Consider the following 14,842-nt stretch of genomic DNA (forward strand, 5'->3'; position numbering starts at 1 on the left):
TAATATTTTTAATGAACAATCTGTGGCATTTTTTATCTGTGGTTTTAGAAGTTTGAAAAATAATCCGTTGTCTATGGTAGCGATGGCTGTCATTGAGTTTTATTTTATTATTTTAGGAAAATAGGGAAAGAAGCTTTCAGTGATTGTAGAATGATATTTTCGTGAATCATGTACATGTTTTCTAATAATCTAATAGTAGTAAGTGTAACTATAATCTACTGGTAGTGAAAATCACTCAGCGATGATAAGTAAAAAGGCTTAGTAATTGACGACGATGGCGTCTGATGGAGAAATTTCATGTACGAATGATCCTAATTTCGCCGTTATCTACTCGTTCTTGAAAGTATTCGGTAAATTGTATAACCTAGACGTCCCTACGATAGCCAAATTGCAAGAATTGATAGAGAACACGCAGGAAGGTGAGTCTACGTTCTGCGGTAGTCACACAATATAAACAAACTTGGCAAACATGTTGCGAGTGTTTTGTTCTTTTAGTGCTCGATCCATTGAGAGAGCTCCACCTACGGTTGTTGCGCCGCGCGTTGAAATCTGTCCAGAGTAATCGATGGGAGAGGTCCCTCATCAAGTTTTGTCACCAACAGAGGTACCACCAAGAGGCCTGGGAAATAGAAAGGTTTTCGTACAAGAAAGCTAGCACTCAAGTCAAGTTGCGGATATTGAAAGTAAGTGACTCAGTGTTTTTTAAGATCATTAGCCATTTATTACCTTTCATGCTAGCTTTATGAGTTTAATGTTGAAATGAAATGAATTTATTTATTCCATGTAGGGCAACTCGTGCCACTTATGATATGTCATGATTCTACCACCTGTTTAGAAAAAGATTCTACTGAGTAGAGCCAGCAATAAATTCAGCAGTTGCTCTTTTTTTAATATTACAGTAGATATACAATACAGATGCAATGTAACTATCATATAACTTGTGGGCTTCTGAATGCAAAGCCAGTCTTTTTTCTGATCTTAGTTTGATAGGCTTTTCTTAATTTCCTTATATCTCAAAAATGGTTTGCAAAATATTTTGCATGAAAAACTAAATTGTTAGGATATCCATATTTTTTGGTTCTTTTTCTTAAAAATATTTGGCATGTTACTAAATCCAGTGCAACTTGTTTTTAATAAATAATTTCATTACTGTTACTCCTTAGGTACTGATCTCTTCTCCTTTTACTTTTTGGTGGCTTTTTGATGTGCTAGATCAGCACTACTTTCTCACAAGTGGTCTCTCCATATAAAATACAAAAAATTTTCTGTCATATCCCATAACTTAAAACATGAGGGTACAATAGAAAGTACAGTAGAATCTCACTAATTCTGCACTCTTAAAAACTAGAGGTTGCTGGATACTTGGAAAGTTCAGATTGTATAGAAAAATTCATAATCATTACCCCTATTATAATTGTGAAAGTGTGTTTGCTTGTTGGTTTGTCCTTCAAGCACGTCGCAACGGATCGACGTGATTTTTTGCATGGACATAGTTTAAGACCTGGAGAGTGACATAGGCTACTTTTTATCCCGGAAAATCAAAGAGTTCCCATGGGATTTTTAAACCTAAATCCATGCATACAAAGTCGCATTCATCAGCTTGTAAGTAAATAAAATAAAGCATTTCCTAAAGGGAATACAATGTTTGTTGATATTTGTGTTCATGTAACTGTAACATATCTCACAGTTAACTAATTACATAGTTTTAAAATAATCCTTAATTGAGGTATGTTTGTATGCAACTTGGCACGTGTGAGGGTGCCAGATTATATTAGATGTGCCAGATTAGCAAGATTATACAGTAATCATAAAAAGATAAATTACTAGCTTATGCTCGCGACTTCGTCAGCATGGATTACACAAATTTCAACCCTAGGTTGAATTTTTAAAAATCTTTTCTTAACAGATGCCTACGTCACAATAGCTATCAGCATGCCAAATTTCAGCCCGATCCGTCCTGTAGATTGAGCTGTGCGTTGATAGATTAGTCAGTCAGTCAGTCAGTCATCTTTTCCTTTTATATACTTAGATAAATTGCAATACAAAATACACAGAATAATTCCAAGATATTGTATACTTTTCCAGTTATTGCTAGAATATCAGTTCACATGTCACCCCAAGTTCAAAGCAGCGGTGAGTGGCATAACATGCCAGGATCTACGTCTGGAGCCTGTGGGCAGAGACAAGCACGGCTGCGTGTACTGGCTGCAGGTGGACCACGAGGCCAACCTGTGCCTGTACCGCGAGGACCAGGATGAGGAGACCTGGCAGCTGATAGCTAGGTATGTGATGAATATTGGTAACATATTGAAGGGGTTGGGATCCCAAGGTGCTGGAATGGCGACCTCACACCGCTGATGATGAGGATGATGATAATTGAAGGCCTCAAGCTCATTTCGAACCAATGGCATTGCGAACCAGTGGTAGATGCATCGGACGGTTCAAAAGTACGTAATATATCAGGGGTGATATTTGTTATATGTACGTCGACTCGATAAACTGCCAGGGGTGCAAGAAATGTTATAATGTTTATATATACGTGATATTACAAAATATATTATAAAAATTTGTGTATATTATAACATACTATATAAATATAAATATTGGCTTTAAATATATATTATAAACGTGTGTAAAGTGGCCGAGTCGGCTACATACTTATACTAGTGGATATCGGGTGTGTGCTACTATGCTAAAATTTAAATAAAAACTAAAACCATCTTCTTATTATTGCCTTTCTAATGAAACCGGTTTGGGGCACCATCAGTTGAATGGTTTCCCAGTCTATAACAGACATTTTTTGAACTAAAAATAATTGAGGCAATGGTGAAAATGTTTTACACCAAAGCAAGCTTTCTCATCTTTTAGATAATAAAGAACAAGATTTTTCAATAAGTTCATTATGAAAATTTTGAACTTATAAACTTGAAATCTATAATATGGCCTCTGGGAGGGTATTAAAAAAAATGAGTAAAATTGAGAATTATGTTTTCAGCAATCGAGAAGAGTTGGTAAAAATCATAGGCCAACTAAAGAGTGGCGAAGAGATTACTCCATCCATTGTGTCTAACAATAATGAGGACTCCAGCAGTGCGGATGTGGTGCCGCCACAGACAGAGGTAAACACTAACTTTTAAACTGATTGCAGATATTTTGTTCTCATTTCTGAAATACTTTGTATAAAATTGATACACATATTAAAACATCATATAAGTCCCGCAAACTGCTATTGCGCTGGAAACATGTCTCATTAAAATCAAAATGACGTCATTTTGACGTCAGCCGAAATAAAATATACCATCAGCTCAAAACTTCAGTCTAGTGACTGACGTCACTAAAATGGCGGCCACGCGCATTACCCATTTGCGGGACTTATATCACATCTATCCAGGCATACACTGACTTATAATGCGTAAAAAATGAATCCTCACGCGCCATTTTAACTTTTTGTGTCAAATGTCAAAAGTACGGCTTTAGTCCTTGTTTTAAAGGTGAACTGTACTTTTGACATGACCATGACCCATAGAGTTATAATGGCGCGTGAGAAGTCATTTTTTACGTACTATACAACAATTAGGTTTGGCGACCACAGCAGTAACTACATAAAAAAGTAATGGCACATTAGCTAGACCATTTCATCTGGCAGATTTGACATTCACGTAATGGTCCAAACGCATTCAGCGGATTACAGCAAATTAAGCTTTTGATTCATTGTATATCATGGACTTCCGCAAAGTAACGCCTGCTTCTATACAACATTTAGTAATGATATCTTTCAGCCTCCAAAATCATCAGATATTGATGAAGAAAATGAAGACGAGTTCCTAAGCCCTGAATCTGAGTCTGAACACGAGAGCGACGATCATAAAGAACAAGGAAAACCTGAAGCGCCTCTAGAGAGTAATGATAATAAACAAGTAGATGAAGTGAAAGAAAACATTGATGTAGATTGTACTGATAATAATAGCAATATAGAATGTAAGGATCATGTAAAAGACACTAATGAAACCGAGTCTAGTGATAATGTAAATATAGAATCAGAAGAAAAATCAGAGGAAACTATTCCAGAAAAGGAGGAGGAGGATAAGGAGGAAGAAAATGAAGAACAGAAAGATGAAACTGAAACAACAAAAGAAGAAAAAGAAGAAGTGAAAGAATCGGTTAGTGAAGCAATAGAAGAACCTGTTATGATTGTAAAAGGAGAAGGGAGTGGCGCCGATTGCGAAAGTGTATACTTCTTTGGTGAGGAGATCTCTGAACCTGTGATGTATTTTTATGGTGACGGTTATGGATTCGAAAATGATACTGGTAACCCTGAAGCAGTAAAACAAGATGCAAATGAAACGAAAACTGAAGAAGAAACCCCGCCCGAGGAATGTAACGGCGAAAATCATGTCACTGTGTCCAGTAAAAAAACTAAACGAAAAAGCGTTAAATTAAAAAGTAAAATGCCAGTCAACAAACTCACTTTAAAAAAGAAACCTAACGACTCGGCAGAAACTTTAAAAACAGATTGCAAGAAACATTGTAAACGAGATTTGGACAAATCAAACGGTTCAAATTCTAATTCGCGTGTTGATAAAAAAAGGGATAGCAGCTTAAACGACAAAAGTACGACAGACTGTGAAAATGTAAATAAAAGCAGAAAAAAGAAGCTTAGAGGCAAAGTAAAGAAAAAACAGGTCACACAGAAAGTTAAGAGAAATCTGAGTAAAGATCCTTTAAACTCTGTGTCAGAATCTGACAATTGTCAGAACAATAAAAACAGTATTATAGAGAAGAGAAAGAGCAGTCTCTCTTCTGATCAAGGTGAAGAAAATAGTGAAAATGAGAAAGAAAAAAGCCCAGATGAAATAGTTAAGCCCGATGACGACTTGCCACCTAAGAAACTACGTTTAGCACCCTCGGCTGAATTCGTGAACGTACAACATTCCAATGAATTGTCTGACCACAAAGAACATCCTAATTCACACGAAAACAACGAGAACTACAATTCAAATACAAATTTAGTAACAGATCCTTTATCAAGTAGGAAGAAAATTAAAGCCAGGAAAGGCAAATTTAAAAAGAAACATTTTGTAAAGTCTAATGACAATAAAAGTGATAAAGATAAGAAGTCAAGTAGAGCGGTCAAAAGGTCGCTGTTAAACGCGAATGCGAGTGACAAAAGTGAATCTCAGAGTGAAAGTGAGGAAGAGGAAGCAGCAACTTGTGGCAAGAGGTTGAAAACCAAACCTAAGAAGATAAATACGTCGAGCAGGTAAACTACAAATACTAAGTAAATTATATGACATATTTCTTTTTTGTTTGGAGTTAAAGTTTTTCTCTTTTGTAGAAAAAAGGTAGAAGCAAAACTTTTGGCCAAGGGTTCAAGTGAGTCTGAAGAGGAGACCCTTCATAATTTAGGTATTTATTTAATTTTGATAACATACATGCTTTTTGTTTTGTGGTGCAATAAAGAATATAAATACATACATACATACATACTCTTTGTTATTCAGTTTTATTTAATTTATTAATTGACTAGCTTTATTGCTTGGTAAACTATGCTACCGTGAAATTAGATTTTTGAAACTCCTGATCCCATAGAAACTTTTATAGAAAACCTATGTGAAAGATCTTAAGTTTCCTGATTTAGTGGTTTGAGCTGTCGATGTTTTGTCAGTTTATCCTTTTATATACTAAAATGTAATATTATTTTTAATTGATAAAATTTTAATTCTTAAGAAAAATAGTCAAAAATATATTTTTAGAGAAAATGACACTAATTATTCTTACTGAACTTCTTGGTTTTAAAATTACTAGCAGGCAAAAAGTCAGCAAAGAAAAATTTAATAAAAAAGAAGCCAAAAAGCAAAGAAAAAGGTAAAGACAAGTCGAAACAACCAGCAAAGGCGACGGTAGAGTTAGACGCGGACGGCACGCCCGTGCGACAGTCGCGTCGCATCGCGCAGATGAAGATCAAAGAGGAAGCCGATCGGCGGCATCTGGAGGAGGTGGCGTTGCGGGAACTGAAGATGATACATAAGAAGAAGGTGAGGCACAATTGCGATTATTTTGTCGCTTTGTAGGTTTATGCGACAGACGTGTATGGCGTTACTAAAAGAAGCCAGAAGGCGAGGAAAAATTGACATTACCAACGAAGGTGTCGGAAGAGTTAGACGCGGACAGCACACCCGTGCGACAGTCGCGTCTAAAGATCATACATAAGAAGAAGGTAAGACACCCTTGCGTTTTGCGCACACATTTTGTTGCGTTGCAGATACACTACAGGATAAATAAATCATTCATTCAGGCTCACATAAATCTGTCTCGTTTTAACTCAATCTGAGCAAAGTCAAAGTGCACTCTATAGATCTCAGAGTGAGATCTATAGAGTGCACTCTGACTCCGTTTTTCCTTTTGAGGTACAGAACCCTAAAAATACCCGAGTACCCTCGGTGCACGAGTCAGACTCGCACTTGCCCGGTTTTTGTATGACATCAAATCAAAATGAAATGTTTCATATTTTTCTTTCATTATTTACCTTAAAGAAGATCATTTTGTTACCAGTCCAAGGATGATGAAGAGGAATGGCGAGCTAGTGGCTGCAGCTCGGAATCAGACACAAAAAAGCGTAAAAAGCACAGCGCGACGTGGCGGGCGTCCGACTCCACCGGGCCTGACGCAGACAGCGACTCTGAACCGCTCTTTGACCACTACGAGCCGGAGCCTGATCGTAAGTACAGTTCCCCAAACAGCACAGCGCGACGTGGCGGGCGTCCGACTCCACCGGGCCTGACGCAGACAGCGACTCTGAACCGCTCTTTGACCACTACGAGCCGGAGCCTGATCGTAAGTACAGTTCCCCAAACAGCACAACGCGACGTGGCGGGCGTCCGACTCCACCGGGCCTGACGCAGACAGCGACTCTGAACCGCTCTTTGACCACTACGAGCCGGAGCCTGATCGTAAGTACAGTTCCCCAAACAGCACAGCGCGACGTGGCGGGCGTCCGACTCCACCGGGCCTGACGCAGACAGCGACTCTGAACCGCTCTTTGACCACTGCGAGCCGGAGCCTGATCGTAAATACAGTTCCCCAAACAGCACAGCGCGACGTGGCGGGCGTCCGACTCCACCGGGCCTGACGCAGACAGCGACTCTGAACCGCTCTTTGACCACTACGAGCCGGAGCCTGATCGTAAGTACAGTTCCCCAAACAGCACAACGCGACGTGGCGGGCGTCCGACTCCACCGGGCCTGACGCAGACAGCGACTCTGAACCGCTCTTTGACCACTACGAGCCGGGGCCTGATCGTAAGTACAGTTCCCCAAACAGCACAGCGCGACGTGGCGGGCATCCGACTCCATCGGGCCTGACGCAGACAGCGACTCTGAACCGCTCTTTGACCACTACGAGCCGGAGCCTGATCGTAAGTACAGTTCCCCAAACAGCACAACGCGACGTGGCGGGCGTCCGACTCCACCGGGCCTGACGCAGACAGCGACTCTGAACCGCTCTTTGACCACTACGAGCCGGGGCCTGATCGTAAGTACAGTTCCCCAAACAGCACAACGCGACGTGGCGGGCGTCCGACTCCACCGGGCCTGACGCAGACAGCGACTCTGAACCGCTCTTTGACCACTACGAGCCGGGGCCTGATCGTAAGTACAGTTCCCCAAACAGCACAGCGCGACGTGGCGGGCGTCCGACTCCACCGGGCCTGACGCAGACAGCGACTCTGAACCGCTCTTTGACCACGTAAGTGCAGTTCGCCGAAAAAACAAACAAACAAACTGATTCTACCATTATCAAAATTAATACTTCACAGCTTGAGTCCCAACGTATAGATAGTTCAATCCACGAAAACGTGCCTCACTATTTTTGGTACGGGGAAACCACGGGTGCAGAGATCTTTACCTAATTTATCTTCTTGTGCGTGTGCCCACATCGCTGAGCGGTGCGTTACGACTTACGATATAACTCACACTCTAGCAGTACATAGCACATTTGCATTGTAACCGATTGGGACAAAGAGTGGGGCGCGTCATCATGGATTGAACTATCTATAACGTCTATAAACACATCATCATCATGCTCAATCCATCGCGCGCTCATCACAGAGCACGGGTCTCCTCTCAGAGTGAGAAGGGTTTTGGCCATAGTTTACCACGCTGGCCATGTGCGGATTGGCAGACTTCACACAATTTTGAGAACATTATGGATATGGAGAACTCTCAGGCATACAGGTTTCCTCACGATGTTCTCCTTCACCGTTAAAGCAAGTGATATTTAATTATTACTTAAAACACACTTAACTGCGAAAAGTTAGAGATGCATGCCCAGGATCGAACCCCCGACCTCCGATTAGAAGGTGGACGTCCTAACCACTAGGCGAAAGTGCATATGTGTGTGTGTGTGTATTTTTATTACTCTTTCTTGGCTGCAATTTGGAATGGAGATAGATTATATCCTGAATTAAAACAGAGGCTACTTTATATCCCGGAAAATGAAAGTATTCCCACAGGATTTTGAAAGATCTAAATCCACGCGAACAAAGGGCGCGGGCGTCAACTAGTATCTACTCGTGTATAAAAATCATGACCCATCTTCTTCTTTGGGGCTATACAGGTCCTTGATATCCCTGAATCACATGTAAAATATGTAAAAAAATGGTAATGAGTTCATGTGTTGTCCAACAGTGGAATTCAACAATAAATCTGACCACGAGTTCTCGCCCGAGTCAGATCTGGAAGCTGAGGATGCCGCCCAGCCTCTCAAACTAGCCAGGACATTGCGGGAAGGTAACATTATATAGCCATTATTGTTTATATATACAGATTATTAATTATTATAGAGCTGTCGAAAGTTCAAAAAAAACTATTGAAGAACAAAAGGTATAATTACACTGATACTTTTCTTTAATTACTTTTTTGCGTGATAGGCAAAAAGTAATTAAAGAAAAGCAATGATGAAGTCTAGGTTGGACCGCGCTTGCCTAGAAAATGCCTATTCACTCTTGCTTTGAAGGAAGGTTATACGTGGCAGGAAACATGGACACCGGAAGGGCATTCCATACCTTAGCGGTCCGTATCAGAATTATACCAAGAATATCTTCTTCTAAGGGGCAATGCACGCACAACAGACGGAAACGTTTAAGTGCGGAAACCAGCCCAGAGCGAAGAAGAAGAAGAAGAAGATCTTCTTCTATATATACAAAAGAAAAAGGTGACTGACTGACTGACTGACTGACTGATCTATCAACGCACAGCTCAAACTTCTGGTTGTATCGGGCTGAAATTTAGCATGAAGATAGCTATTACGACGTAGGCATTCGCTAAGAAAGGGTTTTTGAAAATTAAACCCCTAAGAGGGTGAAATAGGGGTTTAAATGTGTGTAGTCCACGCGGAAGAAGTCGCGAGCATAAGCTTGTTAGTGAATATGAGGCTACTGTAATCCCAGGCAGGTCGGGTTCGCTTGAGATTATACCTGCGCAGCTGGTGGCTCTCGATTCCCTGGATCTTGCTGTCACGCGTTCGAGAAGCACTGATGTTGCTTACGTATAGCGTTGACTTTGTCCCGCTTGATTGCCTTCGCTTAGACCTCGGCCCTACACACATAAATCGTGTGCGGACAGGCCGGTGTTCCGGTAGTAGTATCAAGTATTCTGTGCCCCAGGAGCGCGTAAAGAGGAAGGGTTCTGCGCGCGCTGCGGCAGCGCGGAGCAGCCGGAGTGGATCCTGCTGTGCGACGCGTGCGACGAGGGCTACCACGCCAGCTGCCTCAAGCCCATGCTGTTTGTGGTGCCCGAGGGTGACTGGTTCTGCCCGCCGTGTAACCACGTGAGTGAGAGGGTGAAGTCTTGGATTTGCTGCGAATCCCATATAAGAACATAGTGCGACAAGACTCTTTTGGCGCGTGGCGAAATTCGGAACTAACGTCTTCAAGTGTCCTCTTCGTTCTTGTTTGAATAGTCGGAAGCCTTTGTTCTCCAACAGCGCCCTCCCCGTTAATGTCATTCAAGTGCCAAAAGAGCCTTGTCGCACTATCAGGGACAGTGTTTCCGGGAGATTCACCCAAGGAACTGGGGCATGTTATTCGATTTGTCCGCTAGTGAAGCTCACTAGGCTAGGTATAACACGACAAAGTTTTAGACAGTCTTATACGCGCTTCGATTGGCTGATCGGCACGCCATTTTGCTTTGTAGCATCTACAAAACAGTACAATATTTGCGACTTAATAATTTTCCCTTGAATAATAACACTATTGATTTAAATTCTAGACATATTACATGAGAATACAGTTTTAATACCTAAATGTGTAAATACCTGGCAATTTTTTTAAATTTTATTCAATAACGTTGCAGGAGAGGCTAATATCAGCGTTAGAAAAAGAACTGACAAAATACGACGAGTTACTAGTGACCGTAGAAGCGGAAAGAGAGAGAAAGAAGTTAGAAGCACCAGAGCAGGGCAGCGAAGATGAGAAACCTTCTGGAGACGAGAAGAAGAAGCAAGAGAGTGACGATGATTCCTCAGGTACAGATATCATTTTTGTGAAGGGAAAACTTATTTAGGAGCCCTAGGCGACTCAAGATGGCTGCTCCGCAACAGATCACGTGACTTCCATTTCAAAATTCGGCAACTACAAATGCGATAACAGTCGCGCGAGCGACTTGCTAATTTTAACACAAAACTGAGAACTAAAGTTTAAATTTACTTGCAGCAAAATTAAAAGAGTTTAAGTTCGTGACATTGTAAAAAGTTCTATGATTCAATAACTGGCAGTAAAATTCAATTTAATTTCTTGTAAAAATAGTTGTATATGGAGGAGATTATCTTCATTACACAGTTTCATTGGTGGCATTGACTCCAAGAAGAGCTAGCTGTTTTGGAGTCAACTGTAATTTTTTTTAAAGGTTACATTACTGAAGCAACTTTTTTTAACCTTTAAAAGGGATTATCAGACTGTTTATCTGTCATATAGGCTCGGAGGGCAGTAGCGGCTGGTCGTCAGAGGAGGCCGTGTACCGCCTGCGCGCTCGGAAGCAGTTGCCCGTGTCCTATCGCTCGCAGGAGTACGACCGGCTCATCAGCTCAGCCATCAAGGTACGAAGCACTTCCATGTTTGTGCCATAGGCTCGGAGGGCAGTAGCGGCTGGTCGTCAGAGGAGGCCGTGTACCGCCTGCGCGCTCGGAAGCAGTTGCCCGTGTCCTATCGCTCGCAGGAGTACGACCGGCTCATCAGCTCAGCCATCAAGGTACGAAGCACTTCCATGTTTGTGCCATAGGCTCGGAGGGCAGTAGCGGCTGGTCGTCAGAGGAGGCCGTGTACCGCCTGCGCGCTCGGAAGCTGTTGCCCGTGTTCTATCGCTCGCAGGAGTACGACCGGCTCATCAGCTCAGCCATCAAGGTACGAAGCACTTCCATGTTTGTGCCATAGGCTTGGAGGGCAGTAGCGGCTGGTCTTCAGAGGAGGCCGTGTACCGCCTGTAGCTTCAGTAAAGCCCCCCCTCTGGATTCAGGTGGCGCAAGACCGTGGCGAGTAGAAGTCCCTACGAAAGACCTTTGTCCTGCTGTGTACGTCTTTCGGTTGACGATGATGATGACTTGAAAATCCTTAGTGTAAAAATGAAACAATACTATTTGTTACATTCATAGGAGGAGTACGTAGAACCGACCACCAGTGCAGGCAACCAGGGTCGCGGCAAGGACATATCGACCATCATTGAAGCGGCGGAAGAAGAGAAGTTGAAGGCTGAACGAGAAGCTATCGAGCAGGTAAGATGCATGATCGAGCATGTTCTTTCATACAAGCGGCAATAGATTTTTATTAATATAGAATATAGATAACTAGCTTATGCCCGCGACTTTAATTTCAAACCCTCCCCGCCCTTTACCCCGCTTAGGGGTTGAATTTTTAAAATTCTTTCTTAGCATATGTCTACGTCAAAATAGCTTTGCATGCCAAATTTCAGCCTCATCTGTCCAGTAGTTTGAGCTGTGCGTTGAATAGATCAGTCGGCTTTTCCTTTTATATATTTAGATGTGATTTCAGGGTAAACCCGTAGAGTTCAAAAAGTCAAAGAAAAAGCAGCGCAGAAAGCCACGTAAGCTCAACTCACTCGAGGTCCCATCTGAGGATGACGACGAAACCGACGAAGACTTTAAGGATACGGGGTGAGTTCTACAATACATCGTTGCTACGGAAGTCTTACAGGAGAGCGAGAAAACTTGCTGTTTCGAGAGGTTTGGTTTTGATAGACACAGTGCAGTTAAATTTTTTTTCCTTTGAGTTTCTGTTGGACTTTTTCTTGTTTCTGACTAGCTAAAACGACGTGTTTCTATATTCTACAGCGAACGGCTTCGAGATGTTAAACACACCAAAAAATTACTTAAGTATTTTAATGACGATATCGTAGTCGTTCATCGTTTCTGCTGGACGGAAGTTCGTTGCAAGAATTTTCACAAAACTCAGTCTCGTGTCGTTTGTGTCTGTTAGTTTTCTGCCGTGCTATGTCTAAAGTAAAAATGTGGGAATTTTACCACGGTCGGTAAAATAGCTGTATTCTCAACGATGCTCGATGCCACTAGCGTTAGTTTGCCGATAGGGGTCGTTAGTGCCAATCACTAAAGTGCCACTAGCGACACTCGACCCTTTCTATTTACTACAGACCGTTCACTATAACTTGTGCCCTAGCCGGTGGAATCCCGGCTAAAAGATCTCCACCAGGATACAAAGTTGCCCTGCGCCTCGCCCGGGTAAGGAGGCCATGCCCGTACCCCAGCTTGGCCTTCGGCCAACCGGAGAAGTCCCTGTCGTCGTCGTATAACTTGTCCCTTGCCGTCATGTTGCCACCATTGCTGTTCACACAATAATAAACCCTAATTTCTAAGGAATAAAGCGTACAATGCAATGATGCCAACATGACGGCACGGGACATTGTTACACTCAACGGTCGCTAAATTAAATTCACTATGTGAGTTGCTTATTAAAAGTTTTGTTTGATTTCAGAATGGAATCTTCGTCAGAGGAAATATCGTCTTCGGCTGAACGGGACAGCTCCGGTTCCAATTCGTCGGATCAACCGATCCGGCGAACTTGCAGACCGGAGAAAAAGAAAGGTAAAAACACGTTGTCCATCTTGGATTTCAAAATGATCGTTGTTTTCGTAAATTCTGTGTGATGACGCCTTTCACGATTTCTTAAAAAAACACGCCAGTCAAAAATGATTATCAGTCAAAAAGCACTAATACTTTTTGTCGGGTAATCATCTAAATATATAAAAGGAAAAGGTGACTGACTGACTGACTGATCTATCAACGCACAGCTCAAACTACTGGACGGATCGGGCTGAAATTTGGCATGCAGATAGCTATATTATGACGTAGGCATCCGCTATGAAAGGATTTTTGAAAATTTAAATAGGGGAAATAGGGGTTTGAAATTTGTGTAGTCCACGCGGACGAAGTCGCGAGCATAAGCTAGTTTTAATACAAAATAATCCCTATCCTATGCAATCGCAACACCGGTAAGACTTTACACTTAGTAGAACTTTCACATCGAAACCCCTCTTTTCTTTCACCGTACTTCGGTAAAAAACAAAATTGTAATTTTTCAGATCGTCAAAAGTTAATAGAGTCATCTCCGGAAGTGAAGAAGAAGAAGGGCGTTTTCGACGACAGTTCCAGTGAGTCCGCCGGTGCCAAGGAGTGGTCCAACAAGTGAGTATGCACCACCAAGTAAAGAAGAAGCTACAAGAGCTGTTTGAAGGCTACAATAAAAATTTGAAACTATATTACAGATCAAAATCATCAAAATCAAAATTCCGACCACCGAAAAAGCGGGACAAACGGGACAAGTCGAAGAAGTCCCGCAAACGTAGCGGCCTCACACAGTACGACGCGGAAGGGAACGTCATTCGAGCGCGCGTGACGTACGGCGGCCTGAGCGACGACGACGTCAACGACTGGTCGCCCAAACACCGCACGCGCCAGAAGAAGATCAACTACACCGAGATGCCCAACACTGAGTCGGAGGATGTGAGTATCATTCGGCCTCACACAGTACGACGCGGAAGGGAACGTCATTCGAGCGCGCGTGACGTACGGCGGCCTGAGCGACGACGACGTCAACGACTGGTCGCCCAAACACCGCACGCGCCAGAAGAAGATCAACTACACCGAGATGCCCAACACTGAGTCGGAGGATGTGAGTATCATTCGGCCTCACACAGTACGACGCGGAAGGGAACGTCATTCGAGCGCGCGTGACGTACGGCGGCCTGAGCGACGACGACGTCAACGACTGGTCGCCCAAACACCGCACGCGCCAGAAGAAGATCAACTACACCGAGATGCCCAACACTGAGTCGGAGGATGTGAGTATCATTCGGCCTCACACAGTACGACGCGGAAGGGAACGTCATTCGAGCGCGCGTGACGTACGGCGGCCTGAGCGACGACGACGTCAACGACTGGTCGCCCAAACACCGCACGCGCCAGAAGAAGATCAACTACACCGAGATGCCCAACACTGAGTCGGAGGATGTGAGTATCATTCGGCCTCACACAGTACGACGCGGAAGGGAACGTCATTCGAGCGCGCGTGACGTACGGCGGCCTGAGCGACGACGACGTCAACGACTGGTCGCCCAAACACCGCACGCGCCAGAAGAAGATCAACTACACCGAGATGCCCAACACTGAGTCGGAGGATGTGAGTATCATTCGGCCTCACACAGTACGACGCGGAAGGGAACGTCATTCGAGCGCGCGTGACGTACGGCGGCCTGAGCGACGACGACGTCAACGACTGGTCGCCCAAACACCGCACGCGCCAGAAGAAGATCAACTACAC

At 43.2% G+C, this 14,842-nt stretch overlaps 1 protein-coding gene across 1 annotated transcript in view; it reads left to right on the top strand.

Moving 5' to 3' along the window:
• Window positions 1–65: 65 nt before the first annotated feature.
• Window positions 66–14,842, top strand: part of LOC117984445 (uncharacterized) — a 28,843-nt gene continuing 14,066 nt past the window's right edge. The window contains exons 1-17 of the mRNA XM_069500344.1: window positions 66–419; window positions 496–683; window positions 2,086–2,282; window positions 2,996–3,119; window positions 3,780–5,260; window positions 5,336–5,406; window positions 5,809–6,035; window positions 6,553–6,718; window positions 8,685–8,786; window positions 9,662–9,825; window positions 10,350–10,521; window positions 10,970–11,091; window positions 11,644–11,763; window positions 12,041–12,162; window positions 12,998–13,107; window positions 13,605–13,707; window positions 13,788–14,025. Of these exons, the coding sequence (XP_069356445.1) occupies window positions 275–419; window positions 496–683; window positions 2,086–2,282; window positions 2,996–3,119; window positions 3,780–5,260; window positions 5,336–5,406; window positions 5,809–6,035; window positions 6,553–6,718; window positions 8,685–8,786; window positions 9,662–9,825; window positions 10,350–10,521; window positions 10,970–11,091; window positions 11,644–11,763; window positions 12,041–12,162; window positions 12,998–13,107; window positions 13,605–13,707; window positions 13,788–14,025 (3,852 nt within the window). The 5' untranslated portion in view covers window positions 66–274. The remainder of the gene's footprint in view (window positions 420–495; window positions 684–2,085; window positions 2,283–2,995; window positions 3,120–3,779; window positions 5,261–5,335; window positions 5,407–5,808; window positions 6,036–6,552; window positions 6,719–8,684; window positions 8,787–9,661; window positions 9,826–10,349; window positions 10,522–10,969; window positions 11,092–11,643; window positions 11,764–12,040; window positions 12,163–12,997; window positions 13,108–13,604; window positions 13,708–13,787; window positions 14,026–14,842) is intronic.

The sequence above is a fragment of the Maniola hyperantus genome, chromosome 8 (genome assembly GCF_902806685.2).
Source record: "Maniola hyperantus chromosome 8, iAphHyp1.2, whole genome shotgun sequence".
NCBI lineage: Eukaryota > Metazoa > Arthropoda > Insecta > Lepidoptera > Nymphalidae > Maniola > Maniola hyperantus.